The sequence below is a fragment of the Setaria italica genome, chromosome II (genome assembly GCF_000263155.2).
Source record: "Setaria italica strain Yugu1 chromosome II, Setaria_italica_v2.0, whole genome shotgun sequence".
Taxonomy (NCBI): Eukaryota; Viridiplantae; Streptophyta; class Magnoliopsida; order Poales; family Poaceae; genus Setaria; species Setaria italica.
The window spans coordinates 31712385-31732445 of record NC_028451.1 but is presented as its reverse complement, the minus strand read 5'-3'; the positions used below and the strand labels follow the sequence as shown (position 1 = coordinate 31732445).

General features: G+C 45.9%; 3 protein-coding genes across 3 annotated transcripts; 2 read left to right on the top strand and 1 right to left on the bottom strand.

Moving 5' to 3' along the window:
• Positions 1-2304: 2304 nt before the first annotated feature.
• LOC101786115 (E3 ubiquitin-protein ligase AIP2) lies at positions 2305-6159 on the top strand. The gene is made up of 5 exons (XM_004956857.3): positions 2305-2724; positions 4065-4278; positions 4622-4863; positions 5378-5587; positions 5730-6159. The coding sequence occupies exons 1-5, from the start codon at positions 2566-2568 to the stop codon at positions 5877-5879; spliced, it is 975 nt and encodes a 324-aa protein (XP_004956914.1). The 5' UTR covers positions 2305-2565; the 3' UTR covers positions 5880-6159.
• Positions 6160-7885: 1726 nt separating this feature from the next.
• On the top strand, positions 7886-15063 carry LOC101786517 (AT-rich interactive domain-containing protein 4). Its single transcript, XM_004956858.2, has 16 exons — positions 7886-8941; positions 9030-9282; positions 9375-9566; positions 10246-10299; positions 10851-10939; positions 11012-11264; positions 11350-11406; positions 12027-12058; positions 12470-12605; positions 12682-12852; positions 13021-13617; positions 13714-13851; positions 13949-14047; positions 14225-14325; positions 14412-14502; positions 14586-15063. Exons 2-16 carry the CDS (start codon positions 9118-9120, stop codon positions 14715-14717), a joined length of 2307 nt encoding a protein of 768 aa, XP_004956915.1. The 5' UTR covers positions 7886-8941; positions 9030-9117; the 3' UTR covers positions 14718-15063.
• Positions 15064-17145: 2082 nt separating this feature from the next.
• LOC101786909 (glutelin-2) lies at positions 17146-17799 on the bottom strand. The gene has a single exon (XM_004956859.2). The coding sequence runs from the start codon at positions 17731-17733 to the stop codon at positions 17311-17313; it is 423 nt and encodes a 140-aa protein (XP_004956916.1). The 5' UTR covers positions 17734-17799; the 3' UTR covers positions 17146-17310.
• Between the last annotated feature and the right edge of the window lie 2262 nt (positions 17800-20061).

Below are 20061 nucleotides of genomic sequence, written 5' to 3'. Positions count from 1 at the left end.
TGATAATCCTGCTAGGCTAGGATAGTTTTACCTTGAGCACCTGTGCTGCTCGTCCATGGGTTAATCCAAAGAGTTAGCTTCCTGTGCTACTCGTGCATAAGTCTTACTTGTCGGGTCTTGCTAGTTAACAACAACTAGAAACGAATAAGATTAACGGATCTAAAGATTATACTGTTTAGCTCACAATAGGCTAAAATACTGTACTTTTTAACATAGTGTTGCAGAGATGGTTTCAGACCAAGCATAGATGGTTAGTTAAAGTATTTCCTAGAATTTGTGCAGCAAATCAATTATGTTGATCAATTGGATATGTGGATTCCATATCTATTTAATTGCATATTTATTTAATTGCATATTTATTTAATTGCATGTTCTGTTGCAAAACAAAATGGACAATTTTGTTTGCTAAATTTGCAGTCATATCATGCTAACATATTGTATTATATATAGCTCATTGCTTGTAGTTTAAGGCTGCTAATCTTGAGCAAAAAAAAAATCAGTCAATTATTGATATTAGAAGTAGCATATGGTTGAACATGCTTGCTGAATCATTATGCCTATTATTCTTTCTATAAATAAATTTTAGAGCTCATTACTTGTTCGGTTTTTTCTTTTGAAGAGGAAGAGAGAAGGAATAGGATAGAAGGTGGATCAAGATAGGGAGCTTGCATCTTTTCGAGTCCATATGGTTAAACTATCCTGTGTGAGATGGAGGTGAAAATCCAAAGGTTGTTGCTGTCTTCAGTTTGGAGTATCCCATTTTTTGTGTTTGTGTAGTTTGTTGAAAATCCAAAGGTATACTCGGCTTATTCTGGAGGTTTGCTGAAAATTCAGTTTGGAGGAAGCAAATATACAAAAGGCACTGCATGCTTTCTACGTTTGCTATCTGTGAACATTCTGTGCAACTTGGATTCTCAATTACGTTTGCTACATGTGAACGTTGATTCTCAATGACTGTAATCCGATACCTGAGATGCAACCAAACATCTGTAATGTTGTAATGTTATTTAATACCGTTACCTTCAGCAGCCAAACAAAATCTGCAAATGGTGATACCATAACTAATACTGTTGCAATCTATTTACATTTACATTACCATGCCAACCAAACACCTCCTATGTTCCTTTAGCGGGCTGCTAGGCTAGTTCGACATCCTAATAATCCTCCGGAAATCCCTACGTCCCAAACAGGCTAAAAAACTGAGCCGGACAACGTGTTGCCGCAGCCGGCACCCTGGCTCTGGTCTGTGTCGTAATTGCGAGCGAGACCATGCATGTGATCACAAACTGTTGCGATTTACTACTCCGTAGCATTGGATGGGCGAAAATGTTGGGTACGTGTACAGGATAAGGCCGGTAGTGGCCCGGCGGTTTGGCAGATCGAAGTTGATGATAGACGGGCATGGATTTAGCTAGCTAGAGAGTAGAGATGGCCAGATGGGTGCGGACAGAGTGATAGGCACGACGAGTTGGTTGGCGTCGACAGAACGTGCAGCAGCTTCCCGCTCCTTGGTGTTCCTGCGGCTCGTTTTCGCACACGTGCGCCCGCCGCATATATAGCCAACAGCCCATACCGTGCCTGTCTCGGCTGGGCGCCTGGGCAGGTGAGGTGGTGTCTTGCTCGCGCGCAGCAGCAGCAGGGACGGGCCAGCAGCGCGTGGCGGGCGTGGGTCTGGGTCTCCGTCGCCGAGCCAGCAGGGACCAGCGGCAGTTCAGTACGCCGCTCCCCCGCCGCGTATGTGCGGCGCAATCCGGGGTAGAATTCTGGACGGCGGAGACGAAGCTTCCTGCCACGGCTTCGTGCAGCACGACGACGCGCCGAGACGCTGGCCCTAGAGGCGCGGGACGGTGACGCCTCCGCGGCGAAGCTACCCTGCGGCGGCGGAGGCAGCGAGCGTCCGCGGTTTTGGTCGGCCGGACGGGCACGGATGTTGGTCGTCTTGTCGTCCGTCCCCGTCGGGGTCCACGCGGAGGGGCTGACGGGCCGAGCCGAGTCGATCCGCGGAGGTGCGTGCGTGCGGGTCTTAAGTCTGAGGCCCACGCTCGTCGGGTGGGCCTGGACCCCGGTGCTCTGCTTGCTGCTTCTGCTTGCTCCTCTTACGCGGGCCACGCACGGAGCGTCCCGTGGGCGATCACGGCCCCTCCCTATCGCAGCAGCATCCGAGCCCAATTTCGGCCTGAAAAACGAGACACGACGGCTCTCCTTCGATCCATCATGATGTCGGCTCGTCCGTCGTGCAGGTTCCCAACTTCCCATCCGTCTTCCGTCACACTGCCGTCTGAAGTTTAACGGCAAGCCTCCTCCGCCCCCGTCCTCCGTCCACACGCCGACCGGGTGGCGTGCCCACCCGCCTGGCCACCGTCCCGCGGTGTTTCTTTCCTCTCCTCCAAGCCACCGCCCGCCACCGGCGCCGCCCGCCCTCCTCCATTTATACCTCTCCGGCGCGGCGACGCACGCAAACCTTCCCTCCCGTCCCGCACCAACCAAGGCTACGATTTTCTCGGAATCCCAAGAAGAGGCGGGATCGAAATCAATCAGTGCCCTCCCCCAGAACCTGCTGCCACCATGTCGACGACGGCGACGGACGAGGCGGCGTTGGAGGCGCGCCTCCAGGCGCTGCGGCAGAGGCTCGGGAAGAAGCAGCACTTCGAGGAGGCAGTCGCCAACCTCGCCGCCGTGGTCCGGGACCGCTACGCCGGCGCCTCCCCCGCCCTCCGCAAATCGGTAAGCCCAAACCCACCCGACCTGGCCTGCGTCTCTACGACAAGAGTAGCCTGTGCTATGGATGGATCACAGAATACCTGGTAGTCGTAGAATACAAGGCTCGTTGCCGTTTAGGAGATGGAATTTTGTGTGGCCTGCACTGCTGGGATCCAAAATTCGATGCTTGTGGAAACGTAGGCCGTAGCACTGCGTCGAGTTGGATTTGTTTTTATATTGCAACTGCTGAATTTAGCCATGAGGTTTCCATTTAGCAAATAAACTGTACAAATTTTGTTAAGAGTGTCAAACAATTTCACTAGTGTTCAATAGATGGTGAATGCTCTTAGTTTTCCCCGGAGCAGAGAACACCAGTAACATGACTGGATTTCGGAGTAACGTTTTAGTTTTCTGCAATAGATGGTTAAGAGTGTCAGCCTGCCAGCTATCTGATTATAATGCAGCTAATCCCAGCATGGGAGGGCTAGAGAATCCTTCTCTATGCTTGAGACTCGAGAATGATCTTAGATCTTACTGCTTCTCAACTTACTGCGATGAAACTGTTTTTCCCTGATTGTTTGCACAGAATTCGACAAACGACTGTTTTCAAAAGTAAGGATGGCTTTTGAGTCATTCTTCAGTGGTTCTGGTCAAAATATTGATCTTCTTATAGTAACATGACTGAATTTAAGAGTAGCATACGGAGTCTGTTGAAAAATGGCATGGTTTTGCTTTAACTCTGTTGTATCACTTTAAGCAATTCTATAAGAAAGATGTGATCATCATGTCTGTGGTAACAAAAAGTGGCATGGGCAAACTATTTAGAGGAAGTTTATATCCCCATGTTCAAAATATCTAAACAAAAACACACAATCATTTGATGAGTTAAGATTACGAAGTTCAGAGATAATAGGAGACAATGTATTGTTGTTGCTGTCTAAAGAAGCAGGCTTAGTAGTATATGTGTCCGTACGGAGTAACAAGACTAAGGCTTCTCGGTTTGATATGTAACTATGAGTTCATGAAGATATGTATATGCTACCACGTGGCACCTACATATATCATGGAGATATTTGCCATGTGCCCATGTAGCTGGAAAAATGCAGAGCATCAATTTTGGAGGGCCTTTCAAGTTTCAACTACATTATCACAAAACTAATCTTTTCAAAAGTGTATGCTAGCCAATTGTTTTAAGCTGGAATCGCTTGTGCATTCTATAATACAACTATATGACTGTTTTTTATTATTTTCACATAATTACTTATTTGGACTGCTACAGCCTTTAAACTCCATTTTGTTCGTTCTTCACTGTTACAAGTGCCATTGTCTTTGTGTTTATTTTGAGAATTTGTTACTTTCTGCAGATGTACTCCACTGTTTGCCGTGTTGCAACAGTGCTCCAGACTAGATATACAGCTCCTGGATTTTGGCGTGCTGGTCTGAACCTCTTTGTCGGAGCAGAGAAGCTGGTAACTAATCCTGCTGAAAAGGAGCAGTTGAAGAGCTGTATTTCGAGGGCTCGGGAGCATCTTGATGAAAAAGAAAATGAGGATTCTATGCCAAGCAACAGGGAAGCAGGTATGTACTATAATAAAAACATAAAAATACATTTGGATTAATAGACACGGTCGAAATATTTAGTCAGAATATGCTATGGTGATTTTTTTATTGCAACATCCAAAAGTGTTGAGAAACACTCGGAGTCCTTTATGATATGACTGGTCTGGTGGTAATGGTACAAGAACTTAAGCTTTAGATACCCACCATTTGGTTACAAGGCATTTATTTGGTTTATCATGTTGAGTACGTAAATATAAAAAAAGTGGACATATTTTTGTCATGCACTTATATAACAGTTGCTGCTTAAAAATCTTTGCCCTTGTAAATATTTTTTTTGCTAAAAAGATGTTACTTTTTGCAGACACCAGATTTCTTTTTGAAGGGCACCTTACTGTAGGACAGGAACCTCCACCTCCAGCATGGCTTGTTGCTGATAATTTAGCACGGGAATTGAGCATACTAACTGAATCCTCTGGGGATCAAGATGGGAACAACAATAGGAGGGAGTCTAGAGCCGAGGATATTGCACCTGCTATAATGAACTTCTTAGAAACCATATCAGGAGACAGGGATCTAGAAACTGCCTTGGAAGAATCACTGCAGGTAGGCATAAATACTAATCTTATCCACTTATTTGGTATATGTTCTCTCATGGTGACATTTTCATGATAGTTTGTCAATGCACACTGCTAGGTCTCTTAACCAACTAAAGGAGGTACAGTTATATGCTTCTGATCTTTTTGGGTTCCATCAGAGAGGATAATGGTTTTCTTTAGTTTGTCCAATCTCATGGAAAATTACCCGTGAACTTAATTTGCACTATATTCAAGTGAAAGTACAAAATTTGTTGAAAAGTAGAGGCCATCCCATGTCTTGATGCATGAGGAAATAGTTCTCTTTAAGTTGCTAAACAATTGTCATCTTTCTTAAGACCTACATGGTCAATTTGCAGTTTTACGTACTTTTGTCTTCACTGTACTGGGCTACTCATACAATTTATTGTGGTGTAGCTTGTATTCCAGCTGTCACAACTCTACTGTTATGATGAAAGTCTGCTCCAGTTAGCTAAAACTGTACTAAGATGTATTAATCTGGAGCATCAATTTTCTGTTGCCAGGGTATCATTGAGCATCCACCCAGGGCACCCCCAGCTTCAAAGGAAGTTGTTGCCAATTTACCTGTCCTAACAGTTACTGAAGAAGTCATTGCCAGATTGGGTAGTGAGACGGAGTGTGCTGTTTGCCGTGAAAACTTGGTTGTCGGCGACAAAATGCAGGAGCTGCCGTGCAAGCATCTTTTCCATCCTCCGTGCCTGAAGCCATGGCTGGTAATCATCTCTTAGACCCTTTGAATAATTAGGTGTATTTGGAGTAGAGTAGCATCATTGTTACAAGTTTTTTTCAAAAAAAAAAAATAATTGTTACAAGTCAGCATAAGCTAATCAGTCATGATGTTTTGTTTTTGTTTAGGACGAGAACAACTCGTGCCCGATCTGCCGGCATGAGCTGAGGACGGATGACCATGTGTACGAGAGCAGGAAGGAGCGCGAAAAGGAAGAGGAGGAAGACAGGAGGGGAGCGGCGAATGCTGTTAGGGGTGGGGAATTCATGTATATCTGAACTCAGCAGTACCAGAGTGTACTCCATTACTGAGCTTTCTGAATTTGTGATACCTCATTGTCGTTGTACCTGAAGTTAATAGCGCCTGTCGTTCTCCACAACATTTTCATGTTGGTGCCGGCTGGACAATGCAGTTCGTGATGGATGTATATTACTTTCACTGCTTGTAAGGTGCCCCGGCAGAACGCTGTTTGATCAGAACTCGCCACGCCTCGCCGGCACGGCTGCCGGGTCAGTGGCGAAGCTTAAGACAACGATTGGCGGAGAGATTGGTTTATACTACCTCCGTTCCAAATTACTATTTATTTTAATTTTTCTGGATGCATAGCTTTTGATATGCACTGGATATATACTAGACAACATAATCTAGAAAAGTCAAAACGATATATACTATGTCTAGGTACATAATCTAGAAAAGTCAAAACGAATTCAAAATGAATAGTATTTTGAGACGGAAGGAGTAATTCTTTAGAATTTGAATTTGGGCTGAAGTATGTCCTCAAGCTCATTAACAGTGCGTATGTTAATATATGCCGTGGTTGTACTCATCCTAGTCGACCATCCTTTGACCCATTTAGAACTCGAGTAATTCTTTAAGATTTCAATAAAACTAAGCCTCTTTGATTAAATTCTGCCAAATATGCCTTTTGCCCGTTCTGATGGTGATGTCCTGGATTTTTTAATAGGAAATAAGTTGGCTTAGGACAAAACTAAAATTACATTTATTTTAGGACCGAGAGAGTATGTGCTGGATACAAACGGCTAGTTATCTTGGACTAGTATGTTGACAAGAGAAATTGTGGCATAGCGATACTCCTACATATCTCATTGTGTGTGTATCTATCGGTGCTAAGAGAGACAAATGAGTTATCTTGTCTAGGGTCAAGATGCATAATACGAATGCTATGGTTCTCCACTGGTGTTATTTTGATAATAAAATTAGTCCTTAAGAAAGAAAATCTAAATGATTGAGTACAAGACCTATGCTACAAAATGAGAATGATGGGTAACTGACCTCAACTACGGAAACGATTCATCAATCCATGCTACAATCTCCTCGTGCTATGGAAAACTCATTCGGATACTCCTGTGAATGATTCTTTACCGCGCAAGATATTAGCAATGAAGAATTACTGTCCCATGTGAACACTTTCTCCTCGAACGTGACTGGTGATCATATGTCCATATCTATTGTTAGGCATAGCAACTCAAATAGTCAAATGGCTAGAGATCATTCAGGAAAACAGAAACACATATGAAAAGGTTTTAGATGGAGTGAGGGGAAAAAATATGAGCCAAGCTATAAAGAGTTCTAAGATGAAAAGTTCACAAAGATATGAATCAACCTTTTTATGTTGATAGAAAAAGGTCTCTGTATGAAATTTGAATTCAACAAATTTAAAACTATGTGATTGCTATTTTGCTACTGTTCTCTGCAAGGAGATCGGCTGATGACTTCACTAGTTTTCATGATGAATATAGTACGTAGCAGGAGTTCCAAAATAATGACACATGCAAATGCAAGGCTCCTTTGACAGGATGTCACATTGGGAGAAAGGTAGAAAGCGATTTGAGCCGGAAGATATGAAAGCACGGGAACATCCAGATTTTTTTTTTAAGATAAAAAACCAAACTGACTCTATTTGACCACGAGACACGGTAGTAGCGCACGCAAAAAAAAATGTAATTTGGTATACTGTGTGTAAACCAAAATTACCTTTCGCTGCAGGCAACGAAGAATTCCGTTAATAATAGTCCACTGTTATGAACACAGTACCACGAGTCCACGACCAAACCAGCACATGGGCTGATGCTGTGGGCCCCTATCTCAGACGGCGCTAACCTCGCTAACACCGATCACCAAGGGCAGGACCCACCAGGCAGAGACACGACCGCCCATTCCCTAACGGTGACGGTGACGGCACGCTCGCTCCACCGCTGGGAACACGCCCAGACGGATCAAACGGGCCCTTCGCTCCCTCGATTCCACGAACACAGACGCGAACCCTGCCGTGAGCGAAGCAACCCGTGCACGCTCCCGAATTCCGATGCACTCGTCAGGCTCGAGCGCCCAGGCCAGATCGCAACCCTACGCCACACCGCAGGCCACACCGAATCGATCTGCACCCAAACGCCACCAGCAAAAATACTCCCATGCAGACCCAAAAGCAGCATCCGATATTCCGATCCCGGCAAAAACAATTCTTCCAGAAAGAAAGAGATTATTTTCCCGCAACCCAATCCTGCTCCCGAAATTCCTAATCTTTTAATCCGTGTTTTTCCTAGCGGCCGTCCCCCGGAGCAGTAATGAAGCGGAGGAGGAAAAGGAGAAAACGAAAAAGCGCCGAGGAAAACAACGCACCAGCGCCAGCAGGGAGCAGGCGCACATCAACAACTCATCTACGACGCGCGTTACTACGCATCATCAGGAAAGGAGGATGCAGGCGATGCGTGTGATTACGAGCGGGTGAGCGAGCAGGCGGGGGGGTGCAAAAATCCGAGGAGGAAAAGTCCGCGAGAATCTCCGGGCCGCCCTCCCCACGCCCCGTCAAAAATCCAATCTTGACGCCTCCCTGGGCGAGCCCAGACTGTTCCAAAGTTTTGTGCCTCTGTGATGCGGGATTTGTTGTCAGTTGGTTGGTCGCCTCTGGTGATGGGATGAGCCCCGCCTGCCTGATCCGCTGTTGATCCCGCTCCAGCTTTTGGTTCGGTTTCTTGGAGAGATTTTCTCTGTCTCTCACTCTCTCCTGGATTGCGCTTGGTGTGGTTGGTTGCTTCTGCTGTGTGTTTGGCTCGATCGGGATGGGGGCGTGGGCCGATTCGCCACCACCACATCTACGCGTCCTCTTTTTTATTGCCTCCGCAGTGGGATTTGCTTTCGCGTTGTTGTGAGCTATTTCCGCAAATCGTCTAGGGCTGGCCGAGGCGCCGTGTGTTCTCGCGCACTTTACTCTTCCTATTCCCTCCCCTTCGCCCCCAGATCGAATCCACCGCTTCCCCGCCGCGTCCGGGCGTCGATTCGAGCTGCGCCGCCGCCGGTTCCGCCGCAAAATCGCGCCTAGGTAAGGTTGCCCGCTCAGATTCGTGGGGTTTCGCTGCGGATTTGGTTTGGATTTTGGGGGATTCCTGATCTGGTTTCGGTGTCCGCAGGGTTTGTTCCATGAACGCGTGAGGTAGATTTGGAGGGGAGGGGTTTCTCTTGTCTGGCCGCCGTTGGGAAGGCTCCGACCAGCCAGCCATGTCTCAAATCCAGAGCTTCTCGCGGAGCAACTGCGTGCTCCTCGCCGTGCTGTGTGGGAAGCACGCCGAGAAGCGTGTGACGGCAGCGAAGTCCGGGCCGGAGGCGAAGCGGCTGCGGCCGTCGTACCCGTTCCCTGAGCTTAGCTCGGTCGGGAGATTGGAGGTCAGTTGGTGCTGTTCTCGCTTGAGTGTGGTGATGGTATGTTTTCTGCTCCCCTCTGTGTGTGAGCTGAATGAGGGGGCTTTCAAATGCAGGTGCACACTCTGTTCAATCCTACTCCCGAGCAGTTCCTTGAGGCGCAGCGAGTGGTGCAGCCCAACTTCTTGTACATCCAGGGGGAGCAGCTCGAGGATGAGAAGGAGATTGGCTCGCTTGTGTGGGGGGACGCCGACGTCTCCGATCCACAGGCGTTTAGCACTCTCATTAGCCCACCATTCCCCACGATAGTAAGCTCTGGGCATTTCTAAAGTGTGTGCCGTTGTTATTACTTGTTAGTCAAAGGGTGATGGCAGCTTGTAGTGCATTTGGCTGTTAATTGAACGGCAAATGCCAGTATGGGAAAACATCGACTATGCCAGTATGTTTATTTCATTATTGCATTTCACAACAATTGCCTATTGCTTGAACAAGGAGGCTGATTGTCTGAAAGTACCCATGTCACAACTACTTGAGTAAGCTTCGTGCTCTGATGCTGAATCCAGTTCTGAATAATTCGATACAAAAATAATAATTTCCGACCATACCACCCATCTTACTATAAAATGTTTCATTTGGATAATGGAAATACATATGGAAAAAACCCTGTATCCGGCAATAGAAAAGTTTCTTCATGTGCTTTGCAGATGCATATAGAACGTGTATTGTATGTTACCTTTTTCATGTCCTGATATATTGTTTATATTGCCACGTCCCAAATTCTTTAGATACTTCGCAGATGCATATGGAACGTGTATTGTACGTTACCTTTGGCATGCCCTGATATATTGTTTATATTGCCACGTGGTCCAAATTCTTTGATTTTAATGGTTGCTTATAAACCTGATACTTTTGGAATGTGTATTGTACATTACCTAAGATTTTTATTGTACATTACTTTAGTCATGTCCTGATATACTCTTGACACAGGTTTATCTGGAAGTTCCTATTGGTGAAAAACTTGCCCAAGCAGTTCATTCGAAGGTAGACAGTTTTCCTGTACAATAATCACATCTCTTGAACAACTAGAATATTACTCCCTCAGTCCCTCCAGTCGCAAAAGACTGACATCTTTGGTTCCATGCGGTCAACCTATCAACTTATTTATCATTAATCAATTTGTGTACATTGATTGAGCATTTAAAAATGGTATGTAGATTTATCTCAAAAAGACTTTCATACTTATAATTTTGCTATGATTTGTAGTTATACTGTAGTAGAATTACTAGCCAAAGTTCTGCTGGACACTATCAATGTCTAAAATCGAACTCTTTTGTTACTTGGTATTTGGCCACTTCCCATAGCATCATGTTTGCACGTTTCATGGATTTTGGTTTTGCTTTGGTTAGTTTGGCGACAATGTCATGCTGCTGCTAGCTTGTTTCTACAAATCTGTTTCCTACCATTTTTCATCCTTATGTTTCCTTACATCTAAACAAGTTGTTAAGTGCCACACGTTCGTAATTTGTTGTTTGAAGGAAAACCAATTTTGTTGTTTATGTAGCTTTGCAAATGGTGATATTATTTTATTTCAGGGGATCCCGTATGTAATATACTGGAGAAATTCATTCTCATCTTATGCAGCATCTCATTTTCGCCATGCACTGATGTCAGTAATTCAAAGGTATTCCCTCTCCCTCTTCAATTAGATCCACACAAGTAGAAACATTACTAATTTGCTCTTGCTTGGATGCAGTTCGGTGAGCCATACATGGGATGCTTTTCAGCTTGCTCATGCATCATTCCGTTTATATTGTGTAAGAAACAATCATGTGCAAAGTGTTAAACTTGGTCCTCGTCTCCTGGGGGATGCTCCAAAAATAAATATAAGTGCACCTGAGACTGAGACTGTTGATGAAGAAGGTTCTTCTGAAGTGACCCCGGCTATAAAAATATATGATGAAGAAATCACCATGAAATTACTTCTCTGTGGAGTGCCATGCACCTTGGTAAGCTTTTATATTTATGTCCAAACATTATTCCTTATGTTAGTTCCAATGCAAACTAATGATTATCTTTTTTACTCTCCTGTAGGATCCTTGTTTATTGGGCTCTTTAGAAGACGGTCTGAATGCACTTCTGAATATTGAAGTATGGACAAAAGAATTCTAGCTCAACAGTCTCTGTTGTGTTGAAACTTTTTTTTTATGGCAAGGACAGATAATTCTTCAGTCTTAGCATTGTATTGAGTACACTCCATAGTCGATAAACTTGTTTAGAAAACTGTTTCTCATTAGATGTGATATTTTTTTTAGTGTATGTACCAGTAATTTAGAAATATGGCAATGTTATGCTCTTATTGCAATACCCATGACAATTATTCACTGATTTACATGATATTTTCTGAAGGAGCCTAAAATAAAAAATCAAATTAGATGTGCAATGCAAAGGCACATCGCATATGTGCACTACTAGATGAGCAGTGTCGTCGATATTTATCAATGAAAATTATAGAACATCATTCGCAAGATGCATTATTTCGTCCCTTACTTGGTCTATTTCTATTAGTCAGACCACAATTTTTAGATACATAACTGTGAGCTGGGAATCAAAGACTTCTTTTCTTGTTCAAAGGATGCTGACACATAAAACAACCATGCAAATATTAGATGTTCCATGTTAAATTCTTATATAAATTGTATGGAACATCTGATTTTTCTATTCTTCTGTTGCTTGAAGAGCTCATGTTATGGTTGGTTTTCTTTTCACAGATTCGTGGGAGCAAACTGCAGAACCGAATCAGGTACCTTGGATTGCTGTCTGTTATAGTTCTAGTTCTTTTTATCTTTATATTGATGACTCTGAGCTATTAACCAAATTCGGTTGGAATGCTGTCATGCACTAATGTATTGGTAGTTCATACTCAATTCTGTAGATGTGTATTATTCTTTTCAATTCATGATAAGAAAATGACAATGGTATGGCTAGAAACAGAATATCATTTACTGGAAAAATTAAGGAGTGTGAGCCTTCATTGATAAAACCATTGTATTAAGAAATGAGCCTTCATATAAATACTACTATCTATCTTCTGCATGTTACCTGATATTTTATTGTGTTAAGGAACTTAAAGTTGTTGTTTACTGCCAATGTGCCTTTGCCGTAGATTGTTTTCGTTACCGGAGACTGATTTGTTGTTTCTCCTGTCTGGCAGTGCCTCTCCGCCACCTCTTGAAGCCGCATCATTACCACGTGGGATGGTTACTATGCGCTGTGATATCAGTACCTGCAGTTCTTCCCATGTGTCACTTCTCGTTTCTGGTAGTGCACAAACTTGTTTTGATGACCAGGTACATATTCCTCAGACCTTGGACATGTCCTTTTGCTCCTGCTGCAATGTAATATGGTGCTCATCTGTCCATGCAGCTTCTAGAGAGCCACATCAAGAATGAAATCATTGAGAAGAGCCAGCTAGTCCGTGCTCTCTCAAATAATGAGGATAAGTTATCATCAAGTGAGCCTTTAACTTCCATGTCCACGGCTTGTGGGGCTTCTACTTTTGAAGTTTGGATGACCCTACCTAAGTGGGCAGCGCAGGTTAGATTACAACACTTGCTGCATATAATATGCATTGCTTAGAATTTCCTGATCCGTCGATGTGCGTTTTTATCATATAAATTTCACTTGTATGAAGTTCTAGTGCTTACATACATATTGAATGAGTATTTGTCATCTTGAACTTAATTTTCTTCTTTGAATGTCTAGGTTCTGAAGCATTTAGCACCAGAAATATCATACAGAAGCTTGGTTGCGCTTGGAATTGGTTGTATAAATGGTACTCCTGTTGCTTCATTTGAGAGGCGAGATGCAGACCGCCTTCTTTTCTTCTGCTCAAGTCAGAGCAAAGATTTGGCTAATGAAAATGGTCCATATTTTCATCTGCCAAGATGGTCAGCCTCCCTTACCAAGGACAGAACTAAGGTGGCTTCAGAATCAAGACCAAATCTTTTGGGTGCGAATGGAGTTTTGGAAGACAAGAAACATCTGACGGAAGGGCCTTCCTCGTTCCCATCCTCCCAGGCTAAATTGAAGCCTGCAACTATGAGGCCCATTCCTCACTCTCGAAAGCAACAAATGCATCCATTCATGGGTTTACCTGAAACTGGCCTTCATGATACTAGTCTGGTTAAGCCAAGCTTGCCAGCTGCGCCACCTGTGAAGCATAGTTTAGTATCCTCTGCTCCAACTACACACAGAAAATCAACATCGGGGCCATCTCATACTCCATCAGTGATTCAACTGAATCCTCTGCCAATGAAGAAACATGGATGTGATAGGTTGCCTATCCAAGTATGCTCTGAGGTACGCATCTTGAACCTTCATGAATCATGCACGATGATATAATTCTGTACAACTACATAATTAGGCTAAATGATCTGTTGTTTACTACCTTTTTAGGAGGACTTCTTGAAGGATGTCATGCAGTTTTTAATTCAGCGGGGTCACAATCGACTTGTACCTCATGGAGGACTTGCTGAATTTCCTGATGCAATCCTTAATGCCAAGCGCCTTGATCTCTATAACTTGTACAAAGAGGTAATTCTTCACACCTTTTTTTTCGGTGAAATAAGGAGGTCGAAAAAAACATGTATTATTGGCTTGTTTCCTAATAAAGATTTTGATTATCTTTTAGGTGGTATCTAGAGGTGGATTTTATGTGGGCAATGGCATAAATTGGAAGGGTCAAGTATTCTCAAAGATGCGCAACCATACTGCAACAAATAGAATGACTGTATGTATATACTGTTCGGTTCTTTGATACTTTTTTCCACCGTCTGATCCTGCCTTTAGGTTCATCCTGAAGGACAGGGTTAACTTGAGTTCTAATTGTATGCACTTTTTACCTTATTGATCTAGTCAAATGTTAACTGAGTTCTAATTGTACGCGCTTCTTTTTATATACATTTAGGGTGTAGGGAACACACTGAAAAGGCACTATGAAACATACTTGTTGGAATATGAGTTAGCGCATGATGATGTGGATGGCGAATGCTGCTTACTTTGTCACAGGTTCGATGGCATATTCTTTCAACCTATCTGCTTCAATACCCATATTGTCATGATTGAATCTGACCTTTTTTTTTATGTAATTGCAGTAGCGCACCTGGAGATTGGGTGAACTGTGGTTTGTGCGGTGAATGGGCCCACTTCGGTTGTGACAGACGACAAGGACTAGGCACTTTCAAGGTAAAAAAGAATAGAATTTCACCATGCTACCCTTTCCTAATGTCACTAGCTTGATTTCACGTTCTGCCATTTCCTTTTTCCAGGATTACGCGAAGACAGATGGACTGGAATACATCTGCCCCCACTGTAGTCTAGCAAACTACAAGAAGAAGCCACCGCCGCCAAAAGTAGCTAACGGTTTTGCAAATACCGCCTCTGTATCAAGAAATGTTTAATTTTCTTCTTAGTTTTTCTTTTCTTTTTTGGCCCCATGTTACTGGGAGCAGAATCATTAGAATAGAGGATAGGCTGATGGAAAGAGGGGAAAGTACCTTGAAGCTATGTAGTGTTTGATCTGTATCATCCCATTAATTTAGTGGCTATGAGGTTTATATAGCATGTAACAACTGACAACAAGGCAAGTTCCTACAGTAGTTGTTGGTTAGATACTTAGATGTGGTATAAGCTTCTGTTTATGTATCTCGCTGTGTCTATATAGATGCGGGCATGCAGTAGTTGTTTCCTTTGCTAGGTTTTCCTGAAACAATTTGATGGAAGGAACAGTCCTGGAAAATTTGCATAGACAATTTGCCTGGCTTGCATCCACACCTTCTGTTAAATCAGACCTAAAAGAACTGGGGCAAATTTGCAATAAGGGCCTGTTTGGATCCAAGGGCTAAATTTTAGCTCTGCACTTTTAGCTCAAAATTTAGCTCTTGGGATCCAAACAGGAGGGCTAAAAGTGATAAATAGCTAAAATTTTGGAGCTAAATTTTAGCCCCCAAAGAAGGAGCTAAAAGTGAACCTGGACCACAAATTCCACCCCTGCCCCCTTTCCTCTCTCCTCGGCCTCCGTGCCTTGCCCCTCCTGCACTTTCTCTCTCCTCCGCCTCCGGCGCCGCCCGAGCTTGCCTCCTCCGGCCGGCCGCGCCGCCTCCGCCCGACCGCCTCCTCCGGCCCCGCCGCCTCCGGCGCCGCCCGAGCTCGCGCGGACGAGAGGCGGGAGGAGCTGGAGCGCCGGATTTTGGATCTCGCTGCTGCTGCTGGTGGTGGTAGTAGGAGTGAGGAGGGAGGGCAAATCATTCATTGTTTGATGATGACTAAAATTTAGCCCATGGATCCAAACACCCCAGCAAAACTAAATTTTAGGGGCTAAATTTTAGGAGCTAAAATTTAGTCCGTGAACTTTGGATCTAAACACCACCTAAGATTTCGACTGGACTCGTTTTTGTCGCGCTTCCTGATATTGGACCCAAATTAGGTAGGCGGTGATCTCGCTATCACTAGCATCACCTTGCAGGCAGGCGGTGATCTCGTTGCCGTGGCTGGTGGCTCAATCGCGCCGGCACTGTCCACCGCCGCTTAAGACAACTGTATCCTCAAGTCTAACTTATCGTTCGTCTCTAACTCCGACACATGGCAACTCGTAGCTACTAGTTGCAATTGCAAAACGGGCGTTTTCTGTCAATTTTGCATGGAAAAATTGGACCCATATCATCAAAAAACTAATCTTTAGATATATATCATAAAAAAATTAATTGAACATATTTACCTTCAAAATATGATCTATTGTGTGGATCCTTGCCTCGCCAGGCAAGGCTAGCGGTTTGCTAGAGCTTCGAGCTTGCTTTGCCAGCAAGCATGCCCGGCTGGGCAAGGATTTCCTTGCTTAGGTAGGAGAGCCGATTCCACTCTCCTGCGCTGGTAAGGTTTGCTTGCTCGCAAGATGAATGTGAGATGAGCACAAGATATCACGAATACGTACTTATTGCCATCAAATCGAGGTCCGCTCTGGGGCTGCCGAATCGAGCCTCGCTGCCACCAAATTGGACTTCGCACTGGCCGAATTGGGTCTCGCCACCGCAGAATTGGACCTTGCTGCCATCAAATCAGACTCGTTGCAGTCGAATCGCACTCCGTCGCCATCGATGGATCACTCCACCGTCGATTTGGATGCTAGGAAGGCGAGCGGGTGAGGCGAGACTATCGACAGCGAGGGATCCAAACGGACCCATAATCATCTACCATTCCGTTTGCCACTTGCCATAATTTTGCTCCCGTCGACATCGTCGAGGACCAACAAAAGAGCATGTGGCCTCCGCATCGCCATCACCGTAGGAGCAGATCGACCGTACAAGTGGAACCCACAAGCAAATAAAAAAGCCTATACGTCGCTTTTTTCTTTTCCACGTCACACATCGCCCCGTCCTCCTCTGCTCCCGTGTGTAGCGCTGCTACCGCCTCCCCCTTCCCGCAGCAGCCGCAGGCCCAGCCGCCCCACACTCCATCCCCTGGCACCGGTTGATCTAGCATGCCCACGTGCAGGTAGTCCGAACCACGACGCCACCGGCGCCTGCAGCTGACGTCATCATTTCCCCTCGCCCGTCACTGGCCGCTATGCAACGACGCCAGCTCATCGACGAAGTGAACGAGGCAAAACTGACGGAGGCAAACAAAATGGTAGATAGCTATAATATAGTCACTTTTATGGTAAATATTTACCGTTAAATCTTTTGATGGTATATACCTAAATATTAGTTTTTTTTATAACGTGGATCTAAATTTTCCATTTTTGCGTTGTTGGCGATCCAAATCTGGATACGCCAACCCTTATCCAATGTGAATGCTCGTTGTTTCACTGATAAATGGTCCGAACACTCTTTGTTATCACTGGCAAAACAAGGATCTCGATCGTTAACATGGTAAAGGAATTATATCTTTCGAATTATTCGTGTCATCGCTCACACATGGTGTGATGCATGACACTTTATTACCCCATAGCTAGCTCGCCAGCGGCCACACATATTACATCACTTATCCGTTCATCAATCAGTAGGGGACGCCGCCATAGGGAGGCTGCTGGTGCATGCCGCACGTCGCCGTCAGCTGCTGCGCGATCTGCGCCGCCACCACCCCCACCTGCTGGCCCTGGACCCCGCCGCCGTAGGGCGGCTGCTGCTGCTGCACCATCTGGTAGACCATGGTGTAGATGGCGTTGTACTGGTGCTGGGGCTCCACCAGCCTGATTTGCTGGCAGCACTGCTGCCGGAGCATCTGGCACTGCGGCGAGCAGTAGGGCGTCGGCGTCGGGCTGCACTGCTGCCTCAGCAGCTCGCCGCACTGGGTCAGGATCGGCGGCTGCTGGTGGGGATACGTCTGCGGCGGCGGCTGCTGATGGCACGGGCACGTGTGCGTGGAGGTGGCGCTCACGGCGAGGGCCAGGAGAGCCAGGGCAGCGAGGATCGCCTTCATGGTGTTAATTGGCTAGGTTTCTGTTCTGTTCTTTGGTGTCTGAGCTGAGAGGTCGATGGTGGTGGTGGAGAAGAGCATAGGCGTGTGAGGGTTATTTATAGCTTTGATTGATGACATGGTAGGATATGATACTGATGGTTGTACACACATTGCACACGAACGCTTTACCAAATGCGTTCTTGGATGGATATAAACAAATGACTCATCGGTCGCTTTGTGTATAGCCAGTCGAGGTTGATCTGGATCCGCTCTGTACTTTGGCATGGCTCGTTCTTGTTGCATTGGGTTGTACATGTTGTTGAGATAAAACGGATTCACTTTTTGTTTACACGTCAAGGATTAGTGTCTCTCCTGCTTTTCATGAAACTGAATTTGTAATGTTTGCGTGGTATGCGGGTTGTTTGTAATGTTGCGTGGGCCGTTAGCATGTATCAGATCAGTGTGACTTGGGCATGACTCACCATTTGGTTGTACATGGGAAGTGTTTGTTACTGGCTCAGTGTCTTCACGTGACTAAATTTACAAATGTGCTGTGAGTTGTTGAGATAACACCAATCTGTGGAGCTTTACATGTCAAAATGGTTATCCCATATGTTCCTCACTTTACGTGTCATGATTGATCTGTGGATGAACAGGTACAAGAACCTACTGGTATCGTCCAAGCAACTACTTGCAAAATCCACAAAACACGCCTAGGAGATGTGTGAAGCTTGCGACTTGTTTCGGAGAGCTTGAATTGCGTGGTGCCGCGCTGTAGTGGTCTGTGTCCTATGTACTACACCGGACTAGTATAGTTCGAGAGAGTGCCCAATCAATGGGCGGTGGTACTTGCGTTGATTATATATATTTTTATGCAGTAATAAATTAGGTAGAAAAGCTGTTGATTATATATATTTTTAGGGAAAATCGTGAGAACTTAATTACTGAATCGCAAGGTTAACGGCTGCTTCCATTAACCAGTTCGGAAAGCAAAACACCTAGCCAACAACTGCCGCAGTCAAGCGAGGAATGATGAACTATGAAGCCGGATTTGTCTGACAATGTCTTCAGGAAGATCATGACGCTAATGGCACCGTCATCGCCAGCCAAAAAGGTTAGGTTTTCATAAAGGACGAAGAGGTGCAAAGTGGATGCCTCCGAGGAGGAAGCGGCATCCGGAGACATCACCGTCTAGGCTCACCTCGACCTCAACAGACCCGTCCATGAGAGAGCAGCCAAGGCACGGCCGGCCTTGCCACCACTGAGCCTGCACGACGCGCTTCTTTAACATCTAGCATACCCTAGCGCAGCGCCACCATGGCTGCAGCCCCCATCACTGGTGCTGGTAACCACACGGACGTCCCCACCATCACCAGACATCACACAAACAGCACAAGCGTACCCGTCAAGCACGCCACTAGAGAAAGAGAGCTGTAAGCTCCAGGTCGCAAGCCAACGCCGCTGCCGTAGGGCCCCGAGCTGGCTGCCCAGGCACCTGCGCCAGGCCGTGGGCTGTCGCCTCACCTAGAGCCCCACTAAGGATTGGCTAGGCTAGGCTGCACCACTGAGCTCGATCTGCACCGTGACCGGCCAACCCTGCAGTAGCATGCTGTGAGGCCGTGCTGCAGGGCCAAGTTGCATCCCACAGGTCGAGCCACGGCGAGCAGGCACCGGACTGCCATCGACGCCGCACACTATCAAGTCAAGCAGTCGCCGAACACCTAGTGGACTAGCATAAGCAGGCGCCAGACGCCTAACCGACCTCCACAGAAAGCCATGCCGACACCCGACAAAGGCCCTGCAGCATGCAGATCAGGCGGCGGAGGTCACAAATCCAACCACCGCGGGGGTGGATCCGGTCGCAAAGCCACCGGAGCTGGCCTCATAGGAGCCCCTCGCCACAGCTACCAAGGACAAGGAGGGAAGCACGAGGGGAGAAGCCAGCTAAGAGATGGGGAAGGGAGCCTCGCCGCTGCCTTCAAGAGAGCATGGCATTGTTGGTGTCGCATCTCGTGGTGGTGGTGTGCATTCCCGATTATGCAACCAATAAGCTTGAGACGCGCGGCTATCCGAGCTCTCTACCGCCTGACATGTCATTGCAGGGGTACGATGTGCATACTATCTCTTCTCTTCTCTACTCCTATATAAATCCTTCGTATTACCCCACCCCATGGTCGTCCCTCTGATGCTTTCTAGCCCTCTGATCGGCGTCCGACTCTCTGCATTGTCTGCTCCACCCCACCGTCCCACCTCCCCCATTTTTTTTCCCGGCCGCGCCGCCTCTCACCCCCTTTTTTCGTAATCCCCTCCCCTCCCCGACCCTCGTGGGCTCTGTGCGGCGGCGGCGCC